Raw genomic sequence first — 24,854 nt, 5'->3', positions numbered from 1 at the left:
TCAGGTTGCGGTGCCCAAAAAGGCTTCTCGGGTTAACGTCTCGAATGCCTTTGGTTTGCCGGTGTCAATCACAGTTGGCTTAATTAACATTGTGGAACAGATTTCAACGCATAAATTCAAATCAGTCTGCAAAGTTTGCTCGTAAAAACACGCTATCATCGTGGCACTCGAACTAAACATAACATTTATAGTACATTGGGGCGAAGGGTCGGGGGTTTTACAGCTTTTTCCCTGTGCCCCTAATAATAATAACAACAATAATCATTTTGCATGATTTACGAGTGCAGCTGGCAGCCCTGTTCGTTCAATGGCCATAAATTTTCATCAATAAATCAAATGTAGAGCTGTTCGAATATGAGGGCGCCGCGATGTATGCAACGTTTTCTTTCTTTTTCCCCATGTATCTGTGTGGCTTGTTGTTGTGTGCGTGTGTGCTTGTTTGTTTGGATGGGTGAGTGAGTGAGAAATGTGGCAAGTGACATGTGTCACTTCATAATAATCGCATTTGCATGGAGACAAACCGCCATGAATATCCAAACGGAAACTTAACTAGAAGCTCTCTTAGGTGCCGGGTTGAAGATCTTAGACCTAATCACGTTTCGGGTTGGGTTTCCATTTTGTTTTTCTGATTTGTATTCCTTTTGTTAGTGGGACTTACAGCTAGATACTAGTGCGATTAAGTATACGCATAGTTGATTGCTTAGTCTCGGGGACGCGCTGATAATACTTACAGGTTTCCATATCCACTGGGTCAGTAGGGCAGAGGGCTGGGATTGCTTACGGTTTAAACTGTGAGACATCGAGTTGGTTTTAGGAACCCATTTGCCGGCCTAGAGCAGCTCCGTCTCCATATGCGCGGCCTCCACGGTCTCCACAATGGTGGCGGTGGCCGCCGTGACCGAATCTCATGGAACATACCGCGTGGTCAGCGCTCCATCGTCATCGTCGTCCACGCGCAGACCGCCGCATCCGCAGGGCAGCCAGGTGGCTCCGCCGCCGGTGAGATTCAGACAGCCTTTTGGTCAAATCGCAGACACCTGCTCCAGTTCGGCGCTCGAGCGGCCCGAGTTCATCACCACCACATTCTTGGCGGCATAGTCCGTGATGAAGCGATCGCTGTTCCGCGGGTGGATGTTGCCCACATCCTGGGCACAGCACCACGGATTGCGCATGGTCAGGATGCGCTTGAAGGCGTCGCGGAACTCCTTGTTGAAGATCGAGTAGATGATCGGATTGAAGGCCGAGTTCGAGTAGCCCAGCCAGGTGAGGATCTTGAAGGTCTGTCCGCCGATGCAGGTCTTGCAGAAGGCGGCCGTGATGTTGACGCAGAAGAAGGGCACCCAGCAGATGAGGAACACGCCCATGATCACGCCCACCGTGACGGCCGCCTTGTGGTCGGATACGTGATATGGCGAACTGTGGGTGTGCAGGTTGCGCACCTTGAACTTCTTGGGCTGGTTCTTTGGGCGCCGGATGCTCTTGTAGCGCTGCTTCTCGGCCACCTCACCTGGTCGGGTGACCGCCTTGATGGACTTCACGTGCTTCTGGGCATAGCAGTATAGTCTGGGAGCATATAATCAAGAGGGAAATTTGTAATTATACAATATTATAGTAAACTTTCAATTCAAGTCTTTGTTAGTGCTTACGACTGTGTTACTATAGCAATATTCCCCCTCCATTTTCAATCAAATCTGGAACTAAATTAAAGCACTTGGCTAAGCAACAATGCCAAGTCATTTCGTACAAGTGGATGTGTAAAATCAGTGTCCTCGAGAAGATTCATAACGACAGCATATCATTACACTTTAATGTTTATTGTCGTTTCTTGCGAAAGCATGATATTATTAATTATTTATCACCTAATGAACGACTGGTCTCGATTTCTGCTTATTTTGCCACTGGTTACGGACTGTGTAGTTACTGGTTACAGCTGGTAATTGATATGATAATTATTCACTTGGGTCGCTTGGCATGTCAATTAAATGGATGCCGACAACAAGGGCTCTGTCCACACCGATACCCAAAGGAAACACATTGCGTATACGCAACGTCTGACCATCATTTCCAATCTTCCACTTGAGTCGCTCTCTAAGCTGTTACGCGCCCACTTTCTCCACTCCACTTTCTCCTCATATGCCGCATACACAAATAAACAAGCATATGTGCCAGTGCTCCTGTGAGTGTTTACTCGTTGGTCGCATAAAAAGGATAACAGGGCATGTCAGGCACAAATTATGATGATAAAAGTATATTTATTCTGCAATTTAACCGAAATTTGATAGAAAATTCCAATGGCAGCCAACAGGGGATCCATTTGATGAGCGGATAGAGGGATTTGGGATGCGGCCAATGGCTGCAAATCTCGTTAAGCTAAAATGGCAACGTGCCGCTGGCCGAAACGTTGATGAGCAGCTATCGCTATACCGTTGCTATGGTGTGAGTGTGTCCTTGCTTAGTCCTTTCGCACACGCCCCAGCCTTTTGCCAGCTCCTGGGGATTACTTAGACGGACACTAATGCGTGCGCTTATTTGTTCAACCCTAGACCCCTTGCCCACAATCAGTTTCAGTTTCAGTTTCCGCAGTTCCCCAGTTCCCCAGTTCTCTCTCGTGCCTGGAGGCCATCAGGGGCGCAGGTCCTTGCGGCATTTTTCTGATATATTCAGCAGTGCGATAGCAGCGAACTTCGTCAGTTTTTACAACATTTTATTATTTACTTTTTACTGCTTCTGCCCCGACTTCCTTTCTACTTTTTGCGGGCCGCTTTTATTTTCCCTCGCAAAGGGTATTCAACGTAGTAACACGTTCTAAATCAAATAGTTGTCTGCATTTATATAAGAACTCTAGTACCGAAAAAATAAAAATATTCACCCATATTATTTTTAGACCTTAACGAAGTGGTCTCAGAAAACTTTAAGCTGGCCAGTACTTAGTCGTTTTAAATGCTCAAGTTGTTCATAGAAATTGTTCATGCCTACAAAATGTGCAGAAAAGGATGTTGTATTTTCATGTGTCCTTTGAAAAGAGTGTATAAACTTGGCTAGGAATAAGAAGGCATGCATTAATTTTCCCAACTTTTATTCTTGGCTCATAAAAATATTTGAGTTCCCGCTTTGTTTTCATTTGGAGAGCGATTTCGGCCAAACTTTCGTGTGCCTGCGGAAGTTTCTGTTTCTGTGTTGCTCTGCGATAACCCTGAGCTATTTGTATCTACATAATTGCAGCTGAAGGCGTCTGGAAGTATCTTACTTTATGCATTTCATGTTTTATGCACGCACAGCGAAGCGGACAACTTTTGCCGCAATCTGGCCAGCGGAACCAACCATTTCAGGGCGATATAGTGCCCTTTTGACTTACCGACAGTAGATGCCAATCATGACCACGCAGGGGAAGTAGAAACTGATACAGCTGGACACGACGGCGTAGGTGGGCGTGAGGTCCAGGGCGCATGTTGGATACTTTTTGCCATTGTCCTCGAAAATCAGCGGCTGGTCCGGCCGATGGATGCCCAGCGAGATGGGCACAAAGGAGACGAACGCGGCCAGCAGCCAAATGGCGGCGATGGTGATGACAGCCACGCGTCGTGTCACCCAGCGGCCGTATCTGCAAGAGAGGAGCAAAGGGGTGCATCAATTTGTGACAAAGGAAGCGGAAATACACGCGCCATGCCTGCTGTTCCTCCGCCTCTTCCAGCCTCTTCCAGCCTCTTCCTGCCGCCTCCCCATCCCAACTCCCTGCTCGCTGATATGTTCCCAAACTGCTCCTGGCGTATCCCTTTTTGTCCTTTTGCCCTTGTGGCAACAGCGGCAAAGGGTAAACATACACCGCCACCAGACACACTCGGGAAAAGTTTGGCTTAAAGTTTGGCGTTTTAAAGCTCGTGCTTAATTAATCGAAAAGTTTCGCTTCTAAGCCCCATTTTAAATATACTGTTTACAGATTGAAAGTCGCTGCACAAAAGTAACTCGAACTGTTTGTCTAACAAAACCGCTGTTTTCCAAATTAAAATGGATTTAATTAAATGGGTTTCAGAGAAAACAGCAGGTTAAAAGTATCAATCATAAAAGTATCAATCATGCTAATTATACATTTGCAAGTTTCGAGCCAGGAATTCCAGTTCAAAGTTATCAGATAACCCCATATCATGTTTTCATACATTACTCTCTCAAAAATTGGTCGAGTGTACGTAAGCTGGAGCAACACGTTGGTTATGCGGAATCAGGGGCGCGGACAACACGAGCATGGACCACGTAGCGATGTCCTGATTGTGGCTTTGCATGTCCCTGGCAATCCCTCAGTGCCCAGCAGCCATTAGGCAACATCATTTTCGGGTGTGCGCGACAAGTGTTGGTCCGGCCCACCAGAAAGTGGGTGCGCCAGGTTTTGAACTGGAATTCGGGGATCAAGGATGCCGGATCAGGTGCTCGGGGTCAGTCCGCATGTCATTAATTACTCGCCTTGGTCGGGGCAACGACAAATCGGCCGAAAACCCAAAGACAAGCCGCACACGCATTGCGGAGAATGGCATATGCAAATCATCCTCGATGGCTGACTGTTTCAAGCACTTCGATTTTGCTTTTACAGCAGGAAATGAGCAGTCTGCAGTGAACGCACAACCAAAACCCGAAACCCAAAAACCCAATCCCCCAGCCGAAAATTCACAAGGCAAAGGAGTGGTGTGGGTTTCGGATCCCTGCTTCTGTTGCCATATGCCGCATCGTTTTGGCTTGTGCAGGAAATCAAACAGAATAATTCGATTTCAATACAAGGACGCACTTACACACACAAACACACACACACACACATGCTCAAGGATGATGACGGAGCGGAAACGGAAGTTTATGTAATTGTATTCACATACAAATTCAATTTCGTTTTCGGCACGAAAATTGATTTCCATGTGACGAAAGCCCGCAGCTTGAGTTCCCGAACCGCAGATCCACTCACCTGTGAACAGTCGCGGTGAGAATTGTAGGTACAACTATTATTTACCTAGCGAATAATCACACATACCTAGTTCTGGTGCAGCTATTACCTAGGTACCAAAAACGTAAGCCTTTAAAATAGCATCGGGCTTATAAGCCATTTCAAAACTTTCCTACATAAAATGACTTTAAAACAGTACATACATTTTTCACCAGTGCACTTCAACTTGAAATATATTTATAGGTTCGTGGATTTATTGCAGCATAGCCAGCCAGCATACCCACATCCCCAGCCCCGTTCCCCATTCTTCCTTTCACCAGGACTAATTCAGTGTCTTTGAGTGGCTGAGGTACACACTTTGATATATGCACATAAGCCTGCAGCCATTAGGTGACACACGATTTGGTCTGGCCTTGTGTTGGTAAGTGGAGCAGCCAATCAGCCATCGACGGGCCAGGCTAATTGAAATCGTGTGTGAGAGTGTTCCAGGAACACTGAATATTTGTATGTGTGGGTATGGTAGTGGGTGAGGATGCGGCTGTGGGCGTGTGCCAGGAGCAGGCTGCTCCCGCCGAAGGACATTTGCATTTAACGCTAGCATCGAAGCTGCCGGCTTGACTGGCTGCGTGGCATGCGGTGGCTTTTGTGTTTGTCCCACATGCACTCAAGAAATTACCGCAAGGCACGCACGACGATCCTTCCGCAAAGGATCCTCTCCGCCCTCCGCGATTTCTGCCGTCATTTGCATAGTTCGAGTCGCTCCTTCTCCTCCTTCTGCCCCCCGCCTTGTCAGCTTGGCCGCTTTTGTTTTGGCATGCGAAATTTGATGGCTCTTTATGAGCGTTTTTGTAACTGTCATTGCTAGCACGTGCTCTGCGCACTGTGGGTCAAAAGGTTAAGAAAGTGGCTCGGGGTACAACCAAAAGTTAGAATACTTTTGCAGGACATTGAAAAGAGAATCTAACAGAGATATCTAAAGGAATGACTGAAAGTTATATAAAACTATATGAGCATAATTACCCAAGTTTCTATCTTTAATCAAAGCCAAACTATTAGTTTTTACCACTTTAATTGTACCATTCCGAAGGAAAACTTCAATGTCTTTTGAAAATGTCTTTTAAAAACTGTTCGCAGTGAGTTAAATTAAATTCGAAATACAGTAAATACGGAATAAAATGTACCTCGGCCTGTTATACGTCAGTGATTTATAAGCCCCCATCCATTTTCAATCTTCTGCAATAAAAGCGCCCTAGGAGTCCCCAATGATTTCTCAATTTGGTTTTTTTTTGGTTCCAGCCCCATAGTTCTGTGTTACATCTCCTCCACCACGACCACCACCAAGACAAGTGAAAGAAACACAATTACAAAAGTTCCCAGGTGCGTCATTGTTGCTGGAACAGGTTTTTCAGTGTGCGTTTAAGTATTGTGCCTTCGGGTGTTGGGCAAAAGAACCCCTTTGCCCCTCAAAACTGCTGCTACCAAACCGAAGCTCCTCCTTGCCTGCGGCAAAGTTTCATTGTTCTTTCGGGTTTTATTGCAGTTTAAAATGAATTTCACATATGCGCCTGACAGTTACGATGATGACAGGCGCCAAAGTCAACGGCAGTGCCAACAAAAAGCCGGCCAAAATAACAAAAAAAAGGCAAAACGGCTGGGCCATCAACTTGTCACATAAAATAAGAAAATTTCTCATTTGCGTTATATTTGGGGTGCCGCTTCATCTTCACTTTGTCTGTTCTCTACTAATTAAATTTGCACGCGCTTTTTATCCAAATTGTTTTTGCCAATTTCCCGGCTCGGAAAATCCAGGCGCGCGCAATTAAATTAAACGCCTGCAATTATTCTAAAACGCTAAGAAAACACGCTGAATCAGCGATTTCTTAGGTCCCCCTTCGTCTAGCGACAGGTCCTAGATGAATGGGCCTTTCTTGGGTGTTGGATGTTGGAGCTGGCTGCTTTCCAGGGGCTGGCGGATCTCCACGTCTAATGAGACGACTGCGCGTGAACTTTGCCCCTTGTTGGGGGGTGCGAAAAAAAAATGCGCCGCTGCCTCCACTTTGACATGCAAATAAATCAGATTTACATAAAGAGGGAGATCTGGAGTTCGAGTCGGACCGGCATAGCCATAGATATATATATGCTAGGCACATCCCAAGGAACCCAGTTACCATTTCTCACAAGACACAAAAGCTGGCAACTGCGCGCTGCGCTGAGTTTTCCGTGCAATTTTCCCAGCCCTCAGTTCAGCTCCTTGAGATTCAGATTCAGATTCAGACGCGGGTTCACAAAGAGACTGGTGGGTATGAGCGACGTCTTGACATTTGAAGTGTAAAATGTCTCGGGCACCTGAACAGCTTAAGTGGGCGGTGGAAACTGCAGAGCCCGCCCATTTGCCTCAGGTGCAAAGGTGCAAATGGAACGAGTCCAGGTGGCCAAACTCAATTTCCAGGCGATGGCCAGAGGGCACAAAGTCTGAGGGGCTGTGCAAATGTCATTAACCCAAGGGCTTAAATTAATATCGGACAACATTAGGCGGCGTAAGTCAGCGATTGAAGGGCGCCCTTTTGAGATACATTTGGCTTGTGAATATGGCGTGAGAATACTTGAATATTTGAGGAAAACGGAGGATGGCCAAATTTAATTGGAAACCTTTACATTTACAGATAAGCTATTTAATCATGAATTTGGGAAGCACTTCACGGCCTTATTTAATAAATATTTGCATAAAATTAAGCGTGTTTGCTTGACTATTTACAGCTGCTTGATTTAGCAATGCAAGCAAATCCCGATACGTCAAGATCAATCGAGCGTTCTGTGTTGTTCACCCTTCATCAACCATTCGATGTCGAGCATGAAGTTTTCTCCTCCTGTGAGAAATCTATCTGCTCGCCGTGCTTAATTTCACTTTCAGTTCCATCTATCTATCTGCATTTCCCTACCCGCTGCCCCACAGGACAAACGGAATTCAAAATCAGGAAAAATATTCCATGAAAACTGCCATTTGCTAGACTAACCCCACAAAAATCCTTTCCACTTTGCCCCCCCGTGCCGTGCTCATTTAAATCCTTTTGCCATGGCATACAAAATTTGCAATCTGAATTTTCAGGTCGCCTCGACATCAACTTGCCACATCAATGAAGCGTTATATGCTCGCCAACTCGTTACGTGAACTCGGCTACACAAAAGATGCACAGATGGATGGGAAAGCTGGGTGGAAAATTCAGCAGGTGGGGAGCTGCTGCCGCACACCCACCCACGCAAATGTCGTGTCGTTTTCCATAAGCGAATAAGCTTACCCCAGGTGGCAAGCAGAACAGCAACAACAACAGCTAGAGGAAGAGCTACAGCTGGGGGGCGGAGTGGAAAAAATATTTTTCTACTTTTGGCTTCTGGCTGAAAATAGCATCAAAGGATTTATTATGGTTCTTCCATGACATGGCGCTGTGGGTTAGGGCTGCAACTGTCTCGATTTGCAATAGTTGCCCCCTCTTGTCCGTTTTCCTGCCCAACAATCCCTTTTCCCCAATAGGGATCCATTCTGCAATCAGTTCGTCGGGACTCCAGCCCTAAGCCAACTCCCATTTTGCGACTGTCAGCGACTTGACCAACGTCATTTTCAACACAACTCCTGTGCAGCGAAAGTATGAATGGTATTCAAAATATAATATATTGCCAGGATAAAAAAGTATCATTTAACACCATATCTCCTAGATATCGTTTGACCTACTGAAAGGCTCTACTTTTAAGGCTCTCAAATTGGTATCGATGAAACATATACTCCACCAATTTGTTCGCAGTGCACACGTGAAAAAATAAAGTAGAACGGCGTGCAGACAATGGTTTACCCACTCAAAAAGCCAAATATGAAGGAATTCAGTTGTGGCTGCTGACACATAATACATTTGTGCGCTTGTTCTTGGCCGCAAATGTAATATTCATTTCTAGGATTGCACTTCTGGGGACCGAGGCATTGTTGAAAATTTAATTAACACACAATTGTTTTGGTCCAGCCGGAAAAAGCCGGGGAGTGGCTGGTGTGGGGTTGGGGGAGTGCTTGATAAACTAGTTTCAAGTTTACCGAGCTGACTTTCGACTGACTGCTTTTGTGAGCATTGCTCGCCACTGGAAATCAATTTCAACTGCTGACTGCTGACTACGACTACAAAGCAGACTAACATGGCTGACTGGCAGCGTTTTAGGCCACGACGACAGCAGGACAAGCTCATTGTCATTGTCGCAGTCGAGGAGGCGCACAGCTACCCACACCCACTCCAAACAAAACACCCAGGACACACACAGACACACTTAGAAAGTACACAAGGACACACAGCACCTGAGGCAGCAGAATTTGATTGCCTCTGGAGCTTCCTGCCGGGATAGCCCAGCTGGAGCAACGTGCCGGATATACAAGGTAGATTGAACTGCGATAATGGAGCATTTGGACAGCCTTCGGCTCGCTGACGGATGAAGTCATCTGCAGAGGGTGTGAAAAACACGATATCCAAGCCAGCTGGTCAAATGTCAAAATACTTGCAAGTATATCAAATGGTTTTCTTGACATGCTCTGCAATTATAGATACAAAATCTAACAACAAAAAGCACATCGCAATTATTATTTTTACCATTTTAATTTGGTTTGCTTCTTGCATTAATTTTTTTACACTTAAACTGCCCACATACTTGTACAAGAGCCCTTACTATTTCATAGAACAACATTATTGGGGCGTAGCCGCCACAATCTGGATAGAGCAACCCAAATTGCCACTTCACCACTTTCACCAGCTGGTAATGACACTTCTTTTGAGACTCTTTGTTGGCCTGACCCGGAGACCCAATGAGCATGACTTGGCTGAACTTTGTTGGCTACCACAAAACCGCAGCTGAAGCGCTGATCCTAAAGTGCTTAGCCAACAACTTGAAGATGAAGTCGTCGGAGAAGTGAAAAAACTCTCGTAATGCGCCATAAATCTGTTACTAATGAAACAATTATGAGCGTCGATTAATGAGCCCCTTTCGCCGTAAAGAACTCGAGTCCTGGAAATGAGAAGGACCGCAGCAGTAGAGCAAAAACGTGACAGGCATAACAACGCGGCGTATGAGTAACGTGCATACAAAGCACCTGCAACGGCCTGACATTAATGAATCGATTCGAGGACGAAGCTCTGCAGTAACATCGTCGTCAAACTCCGACAGCCCGGACAATTAGTTATGGATTGGATATTTTATGTTTCTGACACAATCCTGACAATCACTCACCTGAGCGGATCCTTGATGTGAATGTAGCGGTCCATCGAGATGGCGCACAGGTTCAGAATTGACGCCGTCGAGCACATGACATCAAAGGCCACCCAAGTATCACAAAACTGCGCTCCAAAGATCCAATATCCTGCAAGAAAAAAGTGGAGAGGCGGTGTGAACGAGTGTTTGATTGCTTGTTTAAAATGCTTAATAAGTACTTTCTGTCTGGACGTGGCGGAAATTGCTATGTTGCGGCCGGACGGCGACAAAAAAGTTGTTTCATTTGCACGGCGGTAATAACAAATGCAGCCGGGAAAAGCGGAAAAGCAACAGAAAGTGCAAAGGCAACCAGTGTCAGCAGTGTCGCCAGGTTCTTGTTTTATTTATTCACGACGTAAATTGAGTTTAAATGATTTCATAAATTCATTTCCGTTTCCTGTGCTTCCCTTTCCCGTACACATGCACAAACACACACCCACACACCCACACACCCACACACCCACACACTCACGAGGGTCTCCTTTTGGGCCATTCGCTATTTAAAATTCATTTCGCCGGGCCAAGAGTGAAAACAAATAATTCAGTTTTCGGCCGCTTGCCAATTTCATAAGTGTGTTGCAATTACGCCCTACTCGATTGATGTTCCGTGCGTGACCAGAAACGGATGTCCTTTGAGTCCTGGAAAAGTGGTGAGCGGTATGGATGTACACATGAGTTCAATAACAGATTTGCCACATAAAAAGGGTATTTACTCGTGCTGTGGCATTCAACTGATGATTTGGGTCGATAAGAATCTGCATTTCATGCTCAGTACTGCTTTCATGCCAGTTAATCAAGCGTACGGCAGGATATGGCTCTTAAATGCCACAGGAAGCGCCGAAGCAACTGCGACCCAGCTCAGCAATCATTCATCAGGATATCAAAAGACGAGGCTATCAGGATATCAAAGTTGACCGAGCCAGTCAGCAGAAATGACTTTCAGTTGGTAACGCACGATTGTATGTATATGAAATCATTAAAAAAATGTTAAATGTAGCTAATTTTGTAAAGCAACATGGGTTTCCTAAGAAAAATATCATTAATTTAAGAACTCGTAAATTTGAAATGGAATCCATAAACCATCTTTGGAAAGCATGTTTTGTCTTCGAAAATCAGAGCTTTGTTCAAGGATTCGATTAGACTTGAAAATACCACATTTGCACTTGAGACTGCTAAGCCTTGGAGTGATTCATATCCCTCCCTTGGCTTAAAATTGAGCAAACTTCAGCATTTGCAAAATGCCCATGGCAGCGAAAAAAAGCTGATTTAGGAGGGAATATCTGACAGTTCGAAGAAGAGCAGAAGCTTGTACTCAAGTTAGCAAATAATTTATGCCGTTTTCAATATACATACACACCCATACTCGTACGCATATGAATAGCTCTTGGCCAACAAGTATTCCTTATGCTATATGTTTTTCCGATTCCTCGGGCTGGCAGCATCTGTCGGATTTCACCGGGTCTGTTGTTGTTTGAATTTGTCCAATTGCGAACCATGTTTATTTGCTGATTTGCCTGTCTTCGAGCGTGCTAAATGTTGCCTTGGCGAAAATAATTTGCCTCCATGTGTGCCACTTGGTGTGTGGGTGTGTGGGTGTGTGTGCATAAGTGTGGGTGTCGCAGGACCCCAGGCATCTGTTTGTCTTGAGCAGCTGAGCGTTTTTATTTATTTTTTCACACTCTCGCTTACGCGGCACTCGTCTCCTCAAAGTGCCAAAGTCGTTTATTATTTTCACACACCGCGGGGTGCGGCGGTGGTTGCAGTGGCGTATTGGGGACTTTTTCGAGGGGGTTTTGGAAGCCGAAGAATATTTGGGGCCAATTGAAGACCATTTATTTCTATAGTATCTGTCATCAATGCATCAATGCAATTTTAAAACTGATACATTTCTTTTTTAGACTAATGTTTCCATTTATTCGCAGACATTTAAGCAACTAATTTTGAGTACACCTATATCCAGATTCCCTCTTGAATCTGCTATAGCCAAAAGTCCCCTTTAATCAAGCACAGTTTGGCCATTCTGACACATGTCACCTCAGCTCATCTCCCAATTTTCCCAACTTCACTTCACCGCATCACTTCGCTTTGGATTCCGCTCACATTTTCAGACTCATATGACAAGCTCGCAGTTTTCTTCTTTTGTTTGCTGTTTATGATTTTCCACTTTTTCCCGCGTGTGCCAGCGAGTCCTAACACATTGATGTCAGCTGCATGTTTCCTGAACCGGAACACGTTGTTAGCCCGGCTCCTCGATCCCCCAATTACCCATGTGCCAGCTGAAAAGTTTTGCATGGCATGGTTCTTGCCTAATTATACCGCTTACTCTTAGAGTTGAGGGTATACTATTATTGTTGAAAAGTATGTAACAGGTGGAAGGAAGCGTTTCCGACCCTAAAAAGTACATACATTCCTGGTCAGGAATGATCGCCTCGATCTCAGGAACTATGAAAGCTAAAAAGTTGAGCATGCAGTATTGGGTATCTGATAGTCTGGGAACTCGACTAAACCGTTCACCCTCCTTTGCCTCTTATTTACTTGGCCAATGTTCCCATATCCGCTGCCGCTCGAATTAATAAAATGCACCCATAAACGGCACTCGAATTGTTTGGGTATGAGTACATACGAGTATAGCGCCATTCCATTTTCTAGGCGAAACTTTGTCAGCCTCGATGGCGGGAAATGTATCGGAATGGGAAAGTATCCTCTGGCAGGATAACTCAAGGAATGACTGCCATTGCTGCACTCGGAATGGCTAATGGAAAATAATCAGAATGTGTGGTAGCACTCGGCATCTGCATGTTAGCCATGGCACCAGATGTGCAACTGGTATAAAATGAAATTCCGGTTTGGCTGACTCCACCGTTAAGGTGTCGAGGGTCAGCGCTGTAGTTTGAATAAATAAATGTATAGAAATTGTAATAATAGCAATTAGTATTAGTTGGTGTTGGTATAGAATACCAATTGGTATTAGAATAATCGAATATTAACAAATTATAAGAAAATCAACTTATTTTAAAAGCCTTTAGCACCGAAACCGAAAATTAAAGTATGTACTTTGGTACTCAAGTGTTTTTAACATAAAAGGTTCCTCCAATGTGTGTAACATACTTAAGTTAAAACACTTGAGCTGTACTTTAAAACGTCTCTGTGCAGAAATGCCTTAAATATTTCAAAGGAATTTAATTGGAGCCTGGATTCCGACATAAGCCAAGTGTTTATTTGCTAGGAAATGCAAAGGCAGCCCTCGTTTTTAGTATACAGCTCAGGAGCACAGGGGGAAATCTTGTGCAGTCACAATGGACCCTCGGCCGGGAAACTCGGAAAAGTCGGGTAACTCGTGCGTCGACTTATGCAGCTGACACTTTAAAAGGCATTGACAAAGCCACATAAAATCCGGCTTTAAGCGCTGCCAGGCATGTCAAATGGGCTCGAGTGGTGCGTGGCTGGTTGAGAGGAGCAACACCCCGTGGGTGCCCATATTCCCATATTCCCATATTTTCATTTTTTATTTTCGTCAGCAGGGGAACCGCCTGCAGCATTTTGCATAAATTTCATTGCTGGGCTAACGCGAATTTCAATTGCAATATTCCATTACGCAGACAGAGGAGCCACCGCATGGCATTAGGGATACGCTACTCACCCAGCAAATCGTTGACACCGGCGAAGGTCATCACCAGCGAGGCCACGAACAGATCCGCAATCGCTAACGAGGCCAGGAACAGATTGCCGATCCGGCGCAGGCTGCGCTCCGTGTAGATGGCCAGGCACACCAGGATGTTCCCGGCCACCGAGAGGAATATCAGCACCGATAGGAAGATGCCTGCGGCGAGTCCAAATCAAATATCACACCCATAATCGCAGCTAAGGAATCTACATCATATAGCATACTTATGTGGGCGGGTGAACATCGAGGGAGGGGTGTGCGTGGGGGTGTGTGCGTGGTATTCGTGTTTGTGTCACATGCAACATGCAATTTACAGATAATTGTCGTGTCCGTGTCCGTGTCCGTGTCCGTGAGAGCGGTGAAAGTGGTCGAGTGTTGGTTGGGGTGGCTTTTGCTGTACATTCAACGACATTTACTTTACCAACAACTACAATTGACACAAGTGACAGCGGCTCCGGTTCCTCACCAACTATTGTATCCATTTCAGACGCATTTGTCCAGCTGCTCTCATTGTAGAACGATGTCAACTGCAATGGAACGAGTTTCCAATGGGTTATTACATGGTGGAAAGTATGTAGTCCGAGCTTAAAAACGTAAAGTGTGGCTTACAATATATTTTTATGTGATGGTAGCTTGAGAGCTTCGTCTACATTGGCATTGAAATTCCATAATCAACTAAAAAACTATAAACACACAGTTCATCTCCGTGGTTAAGTATCTGAGTTGTTGCTTTCCCACACGTCTTTGATCTCCGCACACAAACTAATTAAATTTGTGAAATATTTTTCGAATTTAATTAGCTGGCGTCTGCTTCAGTTTTCCCTGAACTTTGCCCCATTCATTTTTCTTGCCGTTGTCATCCTGGCTGCTTGTGGCACGCATGCCTTGGCCATACAAAAAACTATCAATCATTTGTGGCATCTGTGGCAGAACCGCAAGAGGCAATTCTCTTCAAGAAGCCCGCCAAGCGGCGTGGCATTATTCATAATTAAAATTGACAAAATTTCGAGAAAATATCCAGGCCTGTAGTGAAATTAATTTGTCTTACTAAGCGCCTACCCGCCCACCACGTTTTGGCCAAGAAATCTCTATTCATGTATGAGTGTGTCTATATATCCATCTGTTTGTGGCAACTTTGAGTTGGTATTTGTCTTGTGGTTTCTTTTGCTTTTGGGCAACCAGACATGTTGGCATTCCGGTGGTTGGCGTCGCTTTTGGTGGCTCCAACTATTTACTCGATTGAACAGTTGAGTGCTGTAAATTAATTTATTAATTAATACGAGAGGGTACATCACGGCGAGCCCAGTGCAATTACATGGGCAGGAGGAAAGGATTCGCAGAATTCAAAGGATCCGAAGTGCCTGCAGCTTGGTATCCTTTGCGCGTTATTGCCACGGGAATAAATAACCATAATGAAGGCCATAATAAAATGCTCAAAAGCAGACCCGAAACCGCTGACAAATGCAATTAATTAATTCAAACATAAAACTGCCGACGCCATATATATATTTTGTTGGTACCCAGACTTTTGCCGCTTGGACCGGGAACTTTTTGTTTAATTAAATTTGTTCTTGCTGCACGTGTGTGCGCTGTGCGTAAGCTGCTTAATTACTTTAAAATTGTTAATTGTTTGAAATGGAAACTTTAGTTTAATCGGCTCAAATGCGGTCGTAGAATGCCATAAATGTAGCATACTTACGGGCTGCGCCACGGGACGTATGCGCAATATCATGTATATCCCTTTCACAAAACATAATTTATTCATGCTTAGATTAAGGTTACCATGGGCACTTCGACCATAACTCAAATTGCGTAAATATTTAACTGGACCAAAGCAACAAGCGCTCCGGGCGGCAATATAAATGCACTACACTGCGATTACCTATTCATAAACTATATTGATTCGCCAGCTACACTCGCATAAGAGTGGAGCACTTAAGTACACAAGGAAAAGGTTACCAAAGGGATTGCAAACTTAAATGATGCTCAACGTCACGAGCCAATGTCGCTGGACAACAAAAGACACTTAAGATTATAAAATTTACACGAAATGCCATCTCATGTCAAGTGAGTTTTCATTAAACTCACCATCAGCTGCCGCCCAGATTCAGCGATGCAGCCGAACATTACACTGATGTTAATGTTTATGTTCATGTCGCTGCTTCTCTGGCGGCAGAGGCATCATTAAAACGCAGTTAACAGTCCGGAAGTGGAAGCGTGACTGCGATATCCTCCATCGGAGATCATAAAAAACGCCGTTTCCACTTAATTTAAGTTGGGCTTTGCCCACATCTTTCATCACAGAATTGAAAGTCGCTGTGTTATCACACAAAATATTTAAATGCTAGTGCTGACTATTTTCCATATTGTCTCCACTCTGCTGTCTTCCATTTATATTTTACATTTATATATCCAAAAATGTGTTCTCTATACTCGTAGCAACGAAAACCTACAATATTTTTCATATTGTGAGTATTTTTATTAAGCAAAGCCTATTGATTCAAGTAACATTTTACTTTTTTGTACTCAATTTTAAACAAAAAATTATACTTTAAAGAAGTATTCACTGTTTCCACAATTTGGAAAAGTATCCTAAGTCGCACTCCCCCATTTTAAGAGCTATATGCTTAAATTTAGAAGCTTCCACAGTGGGCAGGATGAAAGCTAAACAAAGCATCTGCCAAGTGTGGGCTAAAACATATTTTAACAGTTGGGGGCGGGGGGAAGGATAGGAAAACAGAAGGAACAACTGTGACACCAGTTACTGCATTTAATTGGCAATAAAAGTGGACAACAAATGCTCGTGGTCCGCGCTCCGTTCCCCGGAGGCCACCATAAGTCAACAAGGAGCTCTGCCTGGCTCCTCGGTTCCCGCGAAGGGAAAAGGATATGGGTGGTGGGACGTGAGGAATACCAGGCTAGCTAGAGTCGCAGTTGGGTGCTTTGGCATTGTTTGCAGAGTTAAATGGCACAATGCGTTGATTAAACGTCAACACACATACCCACCCACACACACACACACACGGAGAACACCTGGAGGCCGTAGAATAATAAGGCACAAAACCTGTTGGCAGGACAACAAGGTAAGAGGTGGCATTTTTGCCAACCATCCGACTGTCTGTTCTTTGTCTGGCCGTCTGGGTAGGCGGAAGTAGTGTGATTTACAAGTGGAAAAGGACGAGCCGACAGGCTGAATAATATGCGAATGGTAGCAAAGGACTCGCCGAGTATCCACACTTTACAGTGTCATTTGAGCACTTCCGCCAACGGTAACACGAGTTGCAAGGATAACAAACATCACTGCCACTGCCACATGACCCGGGGCACAGCATAGTTGTTAATTAAGTGCTCTGTACAATTACTAGACCGAAAAGTCCTTAACAATGCTGAAGGACCTGGAGAAAACATAACCACTATGCCTACGTTTCCGATTCAGTTCAAAGAGCGTTTCTGTATGTATAATGAGATTTTCTTGTCGAATACCTAGCAAATTTGCAATTTTTACATTGAAAGAAATTGTTTAGGAATGTCAAATTTTATTGGTGGCTATCCTTGATCCTTGATAGATTATGATAGAACTCTCCAATAGCACAATTTCCATGTGCCTTCAACTTTCTTAGTGTTCCATTTTCAATTCTTTCATTCTTCGTTCAGTGCCTTATACATTTTCAATTTTCCTGCACTTTGAACTTTGCAAGCCCACGGTTTGTGCGGCGCATTGAACCCCATTTGGCTGGGTGGCTAAAAGCGAGTAAATTCGCTGCTCTGGCTGCTTAGCATATATTTAAATTCTTACAATAAACAAGAAATGCTGTGGGCGTCTCTTGCAAGTCGCAGGAAGAAATGCTTTCGCAGAGGGATGGGAATCTCACGTATAAGCGGTAATTCTAGAGCCTAGACAGCTGATTTATGCGCTCTACCAATATTTGTTCTTTGCTTTCGTAAACTGTAAACTTTCCTGCAGAACTTAAAGTTTGGCTTCAGCCAAACACAGTTGCTGCCTCGTTATGCAATGTGAAAATGGTGGAAGTGGTGCGGCTAAGGAACACTCCGGCAGATGCTAACTGCAATGACAATTGCGAGAGTCATGTGTTGGCCATTGTCTGGACTGTCAATGCCCGTCGAGGCCTGCAAGGACCTACAGGACTCAAGGCAGTCGGAGAAGTTGCTCCTGCAGACAGCTGTCAACGGGAATGCTGAAGTGCGTGAGTGTTTGGGTTCTTTGTTGAAATTTCGGCTTAATTAAACGAAGCCGACAGTAAAGAAAGGGGCACACATGTGTCTGCCTGTCAAAACTGTCGCAACTGAGGTCCTCAGCATCTATCTATGTAAGCATGGCCATTAAATGCAAATGAGCGCCTGATGGCGCGGAAAAGTGTGTGACATTAAGTAGGGATTTTGCTCCTTCAGTTGAGCGCTTGCCAAGATGAGCAGCGTCCTCAATTATGAATGAACTAATTAGATTCCTCCGGCTGTCGATGATGGATACCAAGTTTATTCTCCCTCGAGCTGGGTTTTCACACTTGTGCCAAGTGCTTGGCTGGCATTTTGCGGACGTGCTGAAGACACTACCTTTGACCACATGGCAGACACGGACACGCTCCTGTCGAATTTGCCGACGGATAAATAATTAAAATAACCCCAAGATGGACATGAAGTTGGGACACCACATCCCATTCTGCCCCCGGCTGTGGCAAGTTCTTATTAAAAATTCATTTTATTTGGGGCATGCGGAGCATCCTTGGAAAATACTCTTAGTTAATTGCTTTTTCGAGATCGTAAACCCGTTAATTACCGCAGGACGATAAGCTGACCAGAGTTTGCAATTTCATATATAAATTTTAGTTTCAATTTTACTAATTTAAATAAACTTTTACGGCTCTCAACTTTCAAGCATCAATTAAATGGCTGCTCGCAGAGAACCTTTTCCGGATTTTTAATCAATGTTCTTAATCTATTCCTTTATTATTCCAATAAAGCTTGCTTAATAGACAAACTTTAGTGTGGTTTGCCAGACTCAAGAGCGATATTTGATAGACCAAAACATTAAGTTCACCCACCAAACTCAGTCAATAGCAATGATAATTACCAAAACCCGATTGTTGTGCTGCGATTGGACATTGTGCGTTTCTGGGCACTTGGAAGGTAAATCCAATGCTGCTGCATTGTTTGCCTTATCGCTGCTCTATTGCCTGCCAATTTTCGGAGGGCCGGCGATTGTTTGTTTTGGCAGCTATTCAGCAGATTGCCATGTTGATTTGCCCGGGGCGTATTGTCAACTTCGGGATAATTAGCTGCAGCAGGAGATGACGCTGCCGGGCTTCCGATGTGCAACACAGGGAGGGATGTGCAACACAGGGAGCGGTAGAAGAGGGGGCTCTTGAGTTGATTGTAAGTGCAGCAACTCCATCTCCCATCGCTCAACCTATCGAACTTAATCTTCTGCATGCCATTTTCATCCGCATCTCCTATTTTTGTAACAGCATCGATTTTATACTTTTCCACTGGCATATCTTTTTTCTTTCGGGATCTTCCAGCGCAGCGAAGGAAAAACTTGTCAGTCAGTGGCGTTCAGTTGTGTGCTTAACACAAACATCCCGTTAACTCGCACAAGTGTCGTCTGCACACAAACACCACTGCAGACACTCACACACACACTCACACGCCACTGGAGTGTAAATACAGATACATCAATGCAACTGCACTTGTTTCAATTGAAAGCAGAAAAAATGGCGACTAGAATGGCTGAGAGAGAACCATATCGCACGGATTTCTCTTGGCCAAGTGTCAAGTTCCCACACACTTGCACAGTGGTCTCAATGGCAGATGGTCCCATTTTATCCTTCCATATCGGAAAAAATTCAATTACTCGTTTTTCTTTATAGTAGCTACACAGAAAAAATCATTCAACTATTACTTTAAGCTATTAGGTTAAACACAATTGCATTTGTAAATGCTTAAGTAGAAGCATAAAAGTGTTTATTGCCCCTGATGATCACCAACACCCAGAAAAGTATTAATAATATATTATTTTGGTTAAGATTTGGTTATGATTTCCTTGTCGTTGTAGTTCTAAGTAGTTCAATAGTTTCTCCCAGTGCTTAGAAATATTCCCGCTGCTAGAAAACTCAGATTTCTCAGCAATAAAAATGTAGTCGATTATCTTGATTGTGTTTTGGCAATGGCTGGCAAACTTGAACACCCGGCGCGGATGATTGACATGACCCTAGGAATTTTATATGGTCGTGGCCCCATTAAATTGACTTGTCACGAGTAATCGTTCTGCACTTTTGTGTCATTGGCGAACCAATGATACCGAGGGCTCAACTCGAGGAGGAGAGCTCCATAAAAATGGCTGCAAAAGGGCAACATACAAATAAAAGGGACCTAAAGACACACACATGGGCTAGCAGCAGCAAATAAAAACTGGGTTTATGGTCAATCAGCAGCGAACCTTTTGGGCTTAGTGAATTCTGAATCCCTCCGACTGCTCATCGTGAATCCTTAGCCCCATTCACCTGGCCCTAAAATGAAAGAGGTAAACGAAATGCAGACAACATAAAAATCACGAATAACTCGCTATTTTCATTCGCTTTTCCTTTTCCATACCCACCAGCAAAAACAGAGCAAAAAACGTAAGTCACTGTGGAGAAGAGTGGAGGGTGCAATTAAATGGGAACACCTAGACAAACACATTGTGGCTCTTGTGGCCAAGATTAATGTGGAATGGCCGTGATGGTGGCTTCACAATCGGGATCGGGATGCACCTCCATTTGGTGGGGCACTGTGTTCCGTCATGTGTGTGTCCCATGCGGTTTCCATGTATGTTACCCATTGTATATGTTACATACATGACCCTCTTCTGGGGGAAATCCAGCATTCAGCTCATTTATATTGCGGCTGGCCCCGTGATTATGGCAGCCAGCTGTCACACACATTTAATTAGGCGAAATTGGCGAAATTTATGCACCTACACTTCTCCGACTGCTTGTTTTATGTGGCCATCATCTAATTGAAATTTACCGCCCGAAAGCATCTTATTTAGAGGTACGCCTAAAAAAGTTACCAGAATAATGGAATCTTTGTGACAGGATTGAGTTCCGAATACCGCAAAGATCTATGTCAGAAGGAAAGCATCCTAATTAAGAAAACTTTAGTTTTAAACTTGAATACTTTAGCAACAAAGTTTCTACAAAACATAAAATATATACGACCAATAGGTGCTACTTTAAAACATTTGCTAAGCCTCGTTGGAATGTTATTTAAAAAACAGTTTTTGGGCTTAAACATAATGTTAGTAGCGGCGTTGGGGGAAAAAAGAGATTTGATTTGCTTTTACTATTAATCATTCGATAATTGTTAAATGCTAAAAATACAATCTGTACAATTTAAAGAATATTTCATTAAATTGTAATTTATACACGTTGATCCTAGCTTAATAATATTTTTTAGTGTCTCATTCAGTCAAATACTACCCAAATGAACCACAAAGGAAAATGTTGCAATTAAGCGTTGGACTTGCTGAAAACAGCGAACAATTTCACTCCAATAAATTGTGGAGTCGCCAAAAGCAAACAACTACAGTTGTACCATACGAGCTTGATTTCAATTGGCCAGCCTATCGATAGCAATCGGGCCACGCCCCCTCCCACTTGCTGCCCACTGCTTTGGATAAATTGCCGGCGGAAATTGCGCAAATTCCAGAGGCTCTGGTTCAATTCGGATATATATATCAGAATATATGTGCGTTGGGATAACAATGGAGGGGATTTGCTGAATGGAAAGCGCAGTCCACATGGCAGCGGCAATAACAAATAAGTCTATTAATATTTTATTATTATTGCTATGCAAAGCCTGCGAACAATGGCAAGCCAAAGTTTTTGCTTGCGACTAGAAAATGCGGAATCCCATCCAAGAACGCGAAGTCACAATGGATTAAAGGAGGTAACAGGGCGTTGGGGACTGGGGACTATTCATGAAAAGTTCGAGCATAAGCTCGCTTTTTATGCATGCAGCCAAGATACGTGAGTGCAAATTAATAATTCAATTAGAATGCACAACGCGGCGTATGCGTGATGCATTATGCAAATGCCAGAGAAAAGAAATGCCGGATGAAAAAATACGCCCCAAAAGACAATTTTCTGCTGACAGATGATGGGCACAAATGTCAGTGTCAACCTGCGGTTAGCTCTCCTCAATTGAGACCAGTCTCAAGTTGTCTGGTCTATAAAAAAGCAAGTGCACTCGGCATATGTAAATGCATCGTGTAAATGGAAAATTGCCAACTTTTCAACAGGCAATTAGCTAAAATTGAACCAGTTAGCGTTCGGTGAGTTCGGGCAGTAAGCACGCCCTCAACAGTTTGGAAATTAGTTGAAAATCTATTCACGTGAAAAATGTGCGGCACATAAACATGATGACAACGTGATCCTGCGATAAATGGCCCTGCTCCACCCAACTTACGTGATACTCATTATTTACATTCGATTGAAAGTTAAACGTGCGAACAGATGAGCCAACTTTGCCGTTCCACACAACAAGTATTTAGATCTATATCTATGTCATCGTCGGCTGCGTGCGCTGCCTCATATCCTTTGCTGCTGCCACACCAAGCACGTAAATTGCTCGTTCTCCCAAAAAAGCAAAAATAAATGCAAAAAAAGGGGGAGGAAAATAAAATACACACGAATGAAAAAGGGATAAACTTTGGTTTTGGTATACATCCTTGGCGGAGTTCCTTTGAAAAGCGGATTATGCATCGATGGAGGTGTGTACTCGCATCCTAGCAAAAGTTTCTCCATGTGCTGGCTGCTAATGAGGCTCGCATTCATTTTCATTTACCAGCTGGTTGGCTAGAAGTGATATAAATTAAAAGGAATGCCAACGGAGAAAACTTTTGCTAACTGCCAACCTTTTGTTATAATTTAAACTTTGTATTAAATATTATGAGGGCGTGCGGTGCATGTGTGTGATAATCGGGTGATAATCACCCATTGGATAACTTTGTGCACCCCTTTGTCTTGACGATTCATTAGGCACTCTGCCCGCGGATTGCGTATACGCCCCATAAACCACGGAACCGCCCGGAAAATTCTACGACAATGTTCGGGAAATATGCCAGCACGTAATAAAAGTGAAATGCTCATGAAGGCCAATACCCTACATCACCCGATCGGAGACAAAGACATTGTAAATTATAGTGGCGGTGGATACCTGAAACTACACTGAAAACATAATCGTGATGCTTGGATGTACACATTAACAGAAATAGATAGAAAAAACCACCATTATTTAAGGAGAAACATATAGGGATTGTATTCCACAAATAGTTGATTCCTTGACATATAGTAATCGACATATAGTAATATTATGGATTGACAGCTTTTAATAGCATATCACAATTTTAATAAATCTGATGTTAGACTATCGCTTTTTTGCCGTGTTCTGCGCCTTTTACGAGCTCCACATTGGACATAAAGCCAAAGCTAAGGCCGCATCCAAAGCCAAAGCCAAAGCCCAATGAATGCCTCGTTGGCAGCCACATAAATACAATCGACCCACTCCGGGCCCCGTTTCCGCCCGGAGTGCCCGCTTTCCGGTCCTCCTCCGCAACTTACCGTTGTGCCATCGTAGCCATTTGTCAGCAGTTGGATGTCGATTTCAATGTCCAGGTCCATCTTGGCGGTCGTGAGCTGCAGCGGCAGATGATCGGCGTCCAGCAGCGTGGAATTGGTTGGGAATCCGGTGCTCCCACTGGTGTTATTCCCGCCGATGGTGGTGCCGCTGCTGGTGCTGATGGTGGTGGTGCTGCTGCTGATGGAACTGGTGGTGCTGGTTGCGACCGTGGCGGCCACTGAACCCACTCCTGCTGCGATTGCAGCAATCGCCCGCATCGCATTTGTCATTGGAGCAACGATGATTAGGAAACCGAATGGGTGTGGTGTGTAGATGAATGGATGGATGGCTGGATGGCTGGATGGTTGGATGGTTGCTTCCCCTTTTCAGCGAGAGATTCTCAGTTGCGGGTACGGCAATAAATTGCCCGACTACGGCAATGCAGCATTCTGCTAATACACTTCTTCGATACTAAATGCGGCAATTCAAGCATGCTCAGACGGACTAAGGAGCTCGCTGGATTTGGGATTCAGGCAACGCGGAAAACGCGACCCAGAGTCATGTCCAGCCATCAATCAGGCGAAATTACAGCATTAAAGTCACTGCTCAGATGATTAATACATATGCACCATATACGTATATGCTCGTGCCACGCACACACTTGACTGACACACACACACTCGCACACACACACACGCACGCCCGTCAAGAATTCTCGATCGGCACTCGGGCTTATGTCCGCTTATAAGGATTGGCTGGTTGCTTATCTGGCGCTATCTCTCCAGATGGCCACCGCTTGCCGAACCGTGCGAACTGAAGGCTGAACGTCGACTGTCCGGATACGCACGACTAACGGTATCAGTACGGCGGAGAACGACCAATGCCGTAGAGTATGCAACAACTTTCGAGTGCCGCCGGAGCCGAGGAGTCCGTGCAACAGGATGTGCTGCTCGCCAGGCGGAATATGTGCGCTGCGCAGAGAGAGAAGGAGCGAGCGAGAGACTAAAAGAGGAGGAACATGAGAGAGCGAGCTGAAATGCGGGAAAGCACCTGTTGTACCACCGACGCGTTTTCCCAGCGTTTCGCCAGCGACTGCGACGCGACTTTCGACGCCACCTCCATTTGTTCTCATTACGAGACAGGGAACAACGTTGCGATGTCATTTGTGCTGAGTGAATGCCTCAACTGCATGCAAATGGAATGCAATTGCTGGCTTTGACAAATCGCCGCTGGCAGGTCTGCTGGCCGAGGCAATCTTTCAATTGAGATACCCTTTCACAGAATGGAGAGCACAAGTTTTTGGTGCACACAAAATACACAAATATTTTCGATTTCCTAAGTGGTAACCAGAACTCAAAGTAATTTTTACCATGT

The 24,854-nt window shown here is 44.4% G+C and overlaps 1 protein-coding gene across 2 annotated transcripts; it reads right to left on the bottom strand.

Annotated features, from left to right (window-relative positions):
• Window positions 1–317: 317 nt before the first annotated feature.
• Window positions 318–24,311, bottom strand: LOC6552559 (dopamine receptor 1). Of its 2 annotated transcripts, none has more exons than XM_001979861.3 (6): window positions 23,483–24,311; window positions 14,287–14,392; window positions 13,842–14,021; window positions 10,181–10,310; window positions 3,356–3,601; window positions 318–1,563 (listed from the first exon to the last, which is right to left on the bottom strand). In XM_001979861.3, exons 1-6 carry the CDS (start codon window positions 23,768–23,770, stop codon window positions 1,023–1,025), a joined length of 1,491 nt encoding a protein of 496 aa, XP_001979897.3. In that variant the 5' UTR covers window positions 23,771–24,311; the 3' UTR covers window positions 318–1,022. The 2 variants fall into 2 exon arrangements, with proteins under 2 accessions (XP_001979897.3, XP_026839672.1); XM_026983871.1 differs by having other exon boundaries at window positions 14,332–14,392.
• Between the last annotated feature and the right edge of the window lie 543 nt (window positions 24,312–24,854).

This window comes from Drosophila erecta, unplaced genomic scaffold (assembly GCF_003286155.1).
Source record: "Drosophila erecta strain 14021-0224.00,06,07 unplaced genomic scaffold, DereRS2 tig00000000-arrow-pilon, whole genome shotgun sequence".
In the NCBI taxonomy this organism is placed as follows: Eukaryota; Metazoa; Arthropoda; class Insecta; order Diptera; family Drosophilidae; genus Drosophila; species Drosophila erecta.
This window is presented reverse-complemented; position numbering and strand designations above follow the sequence as displayed.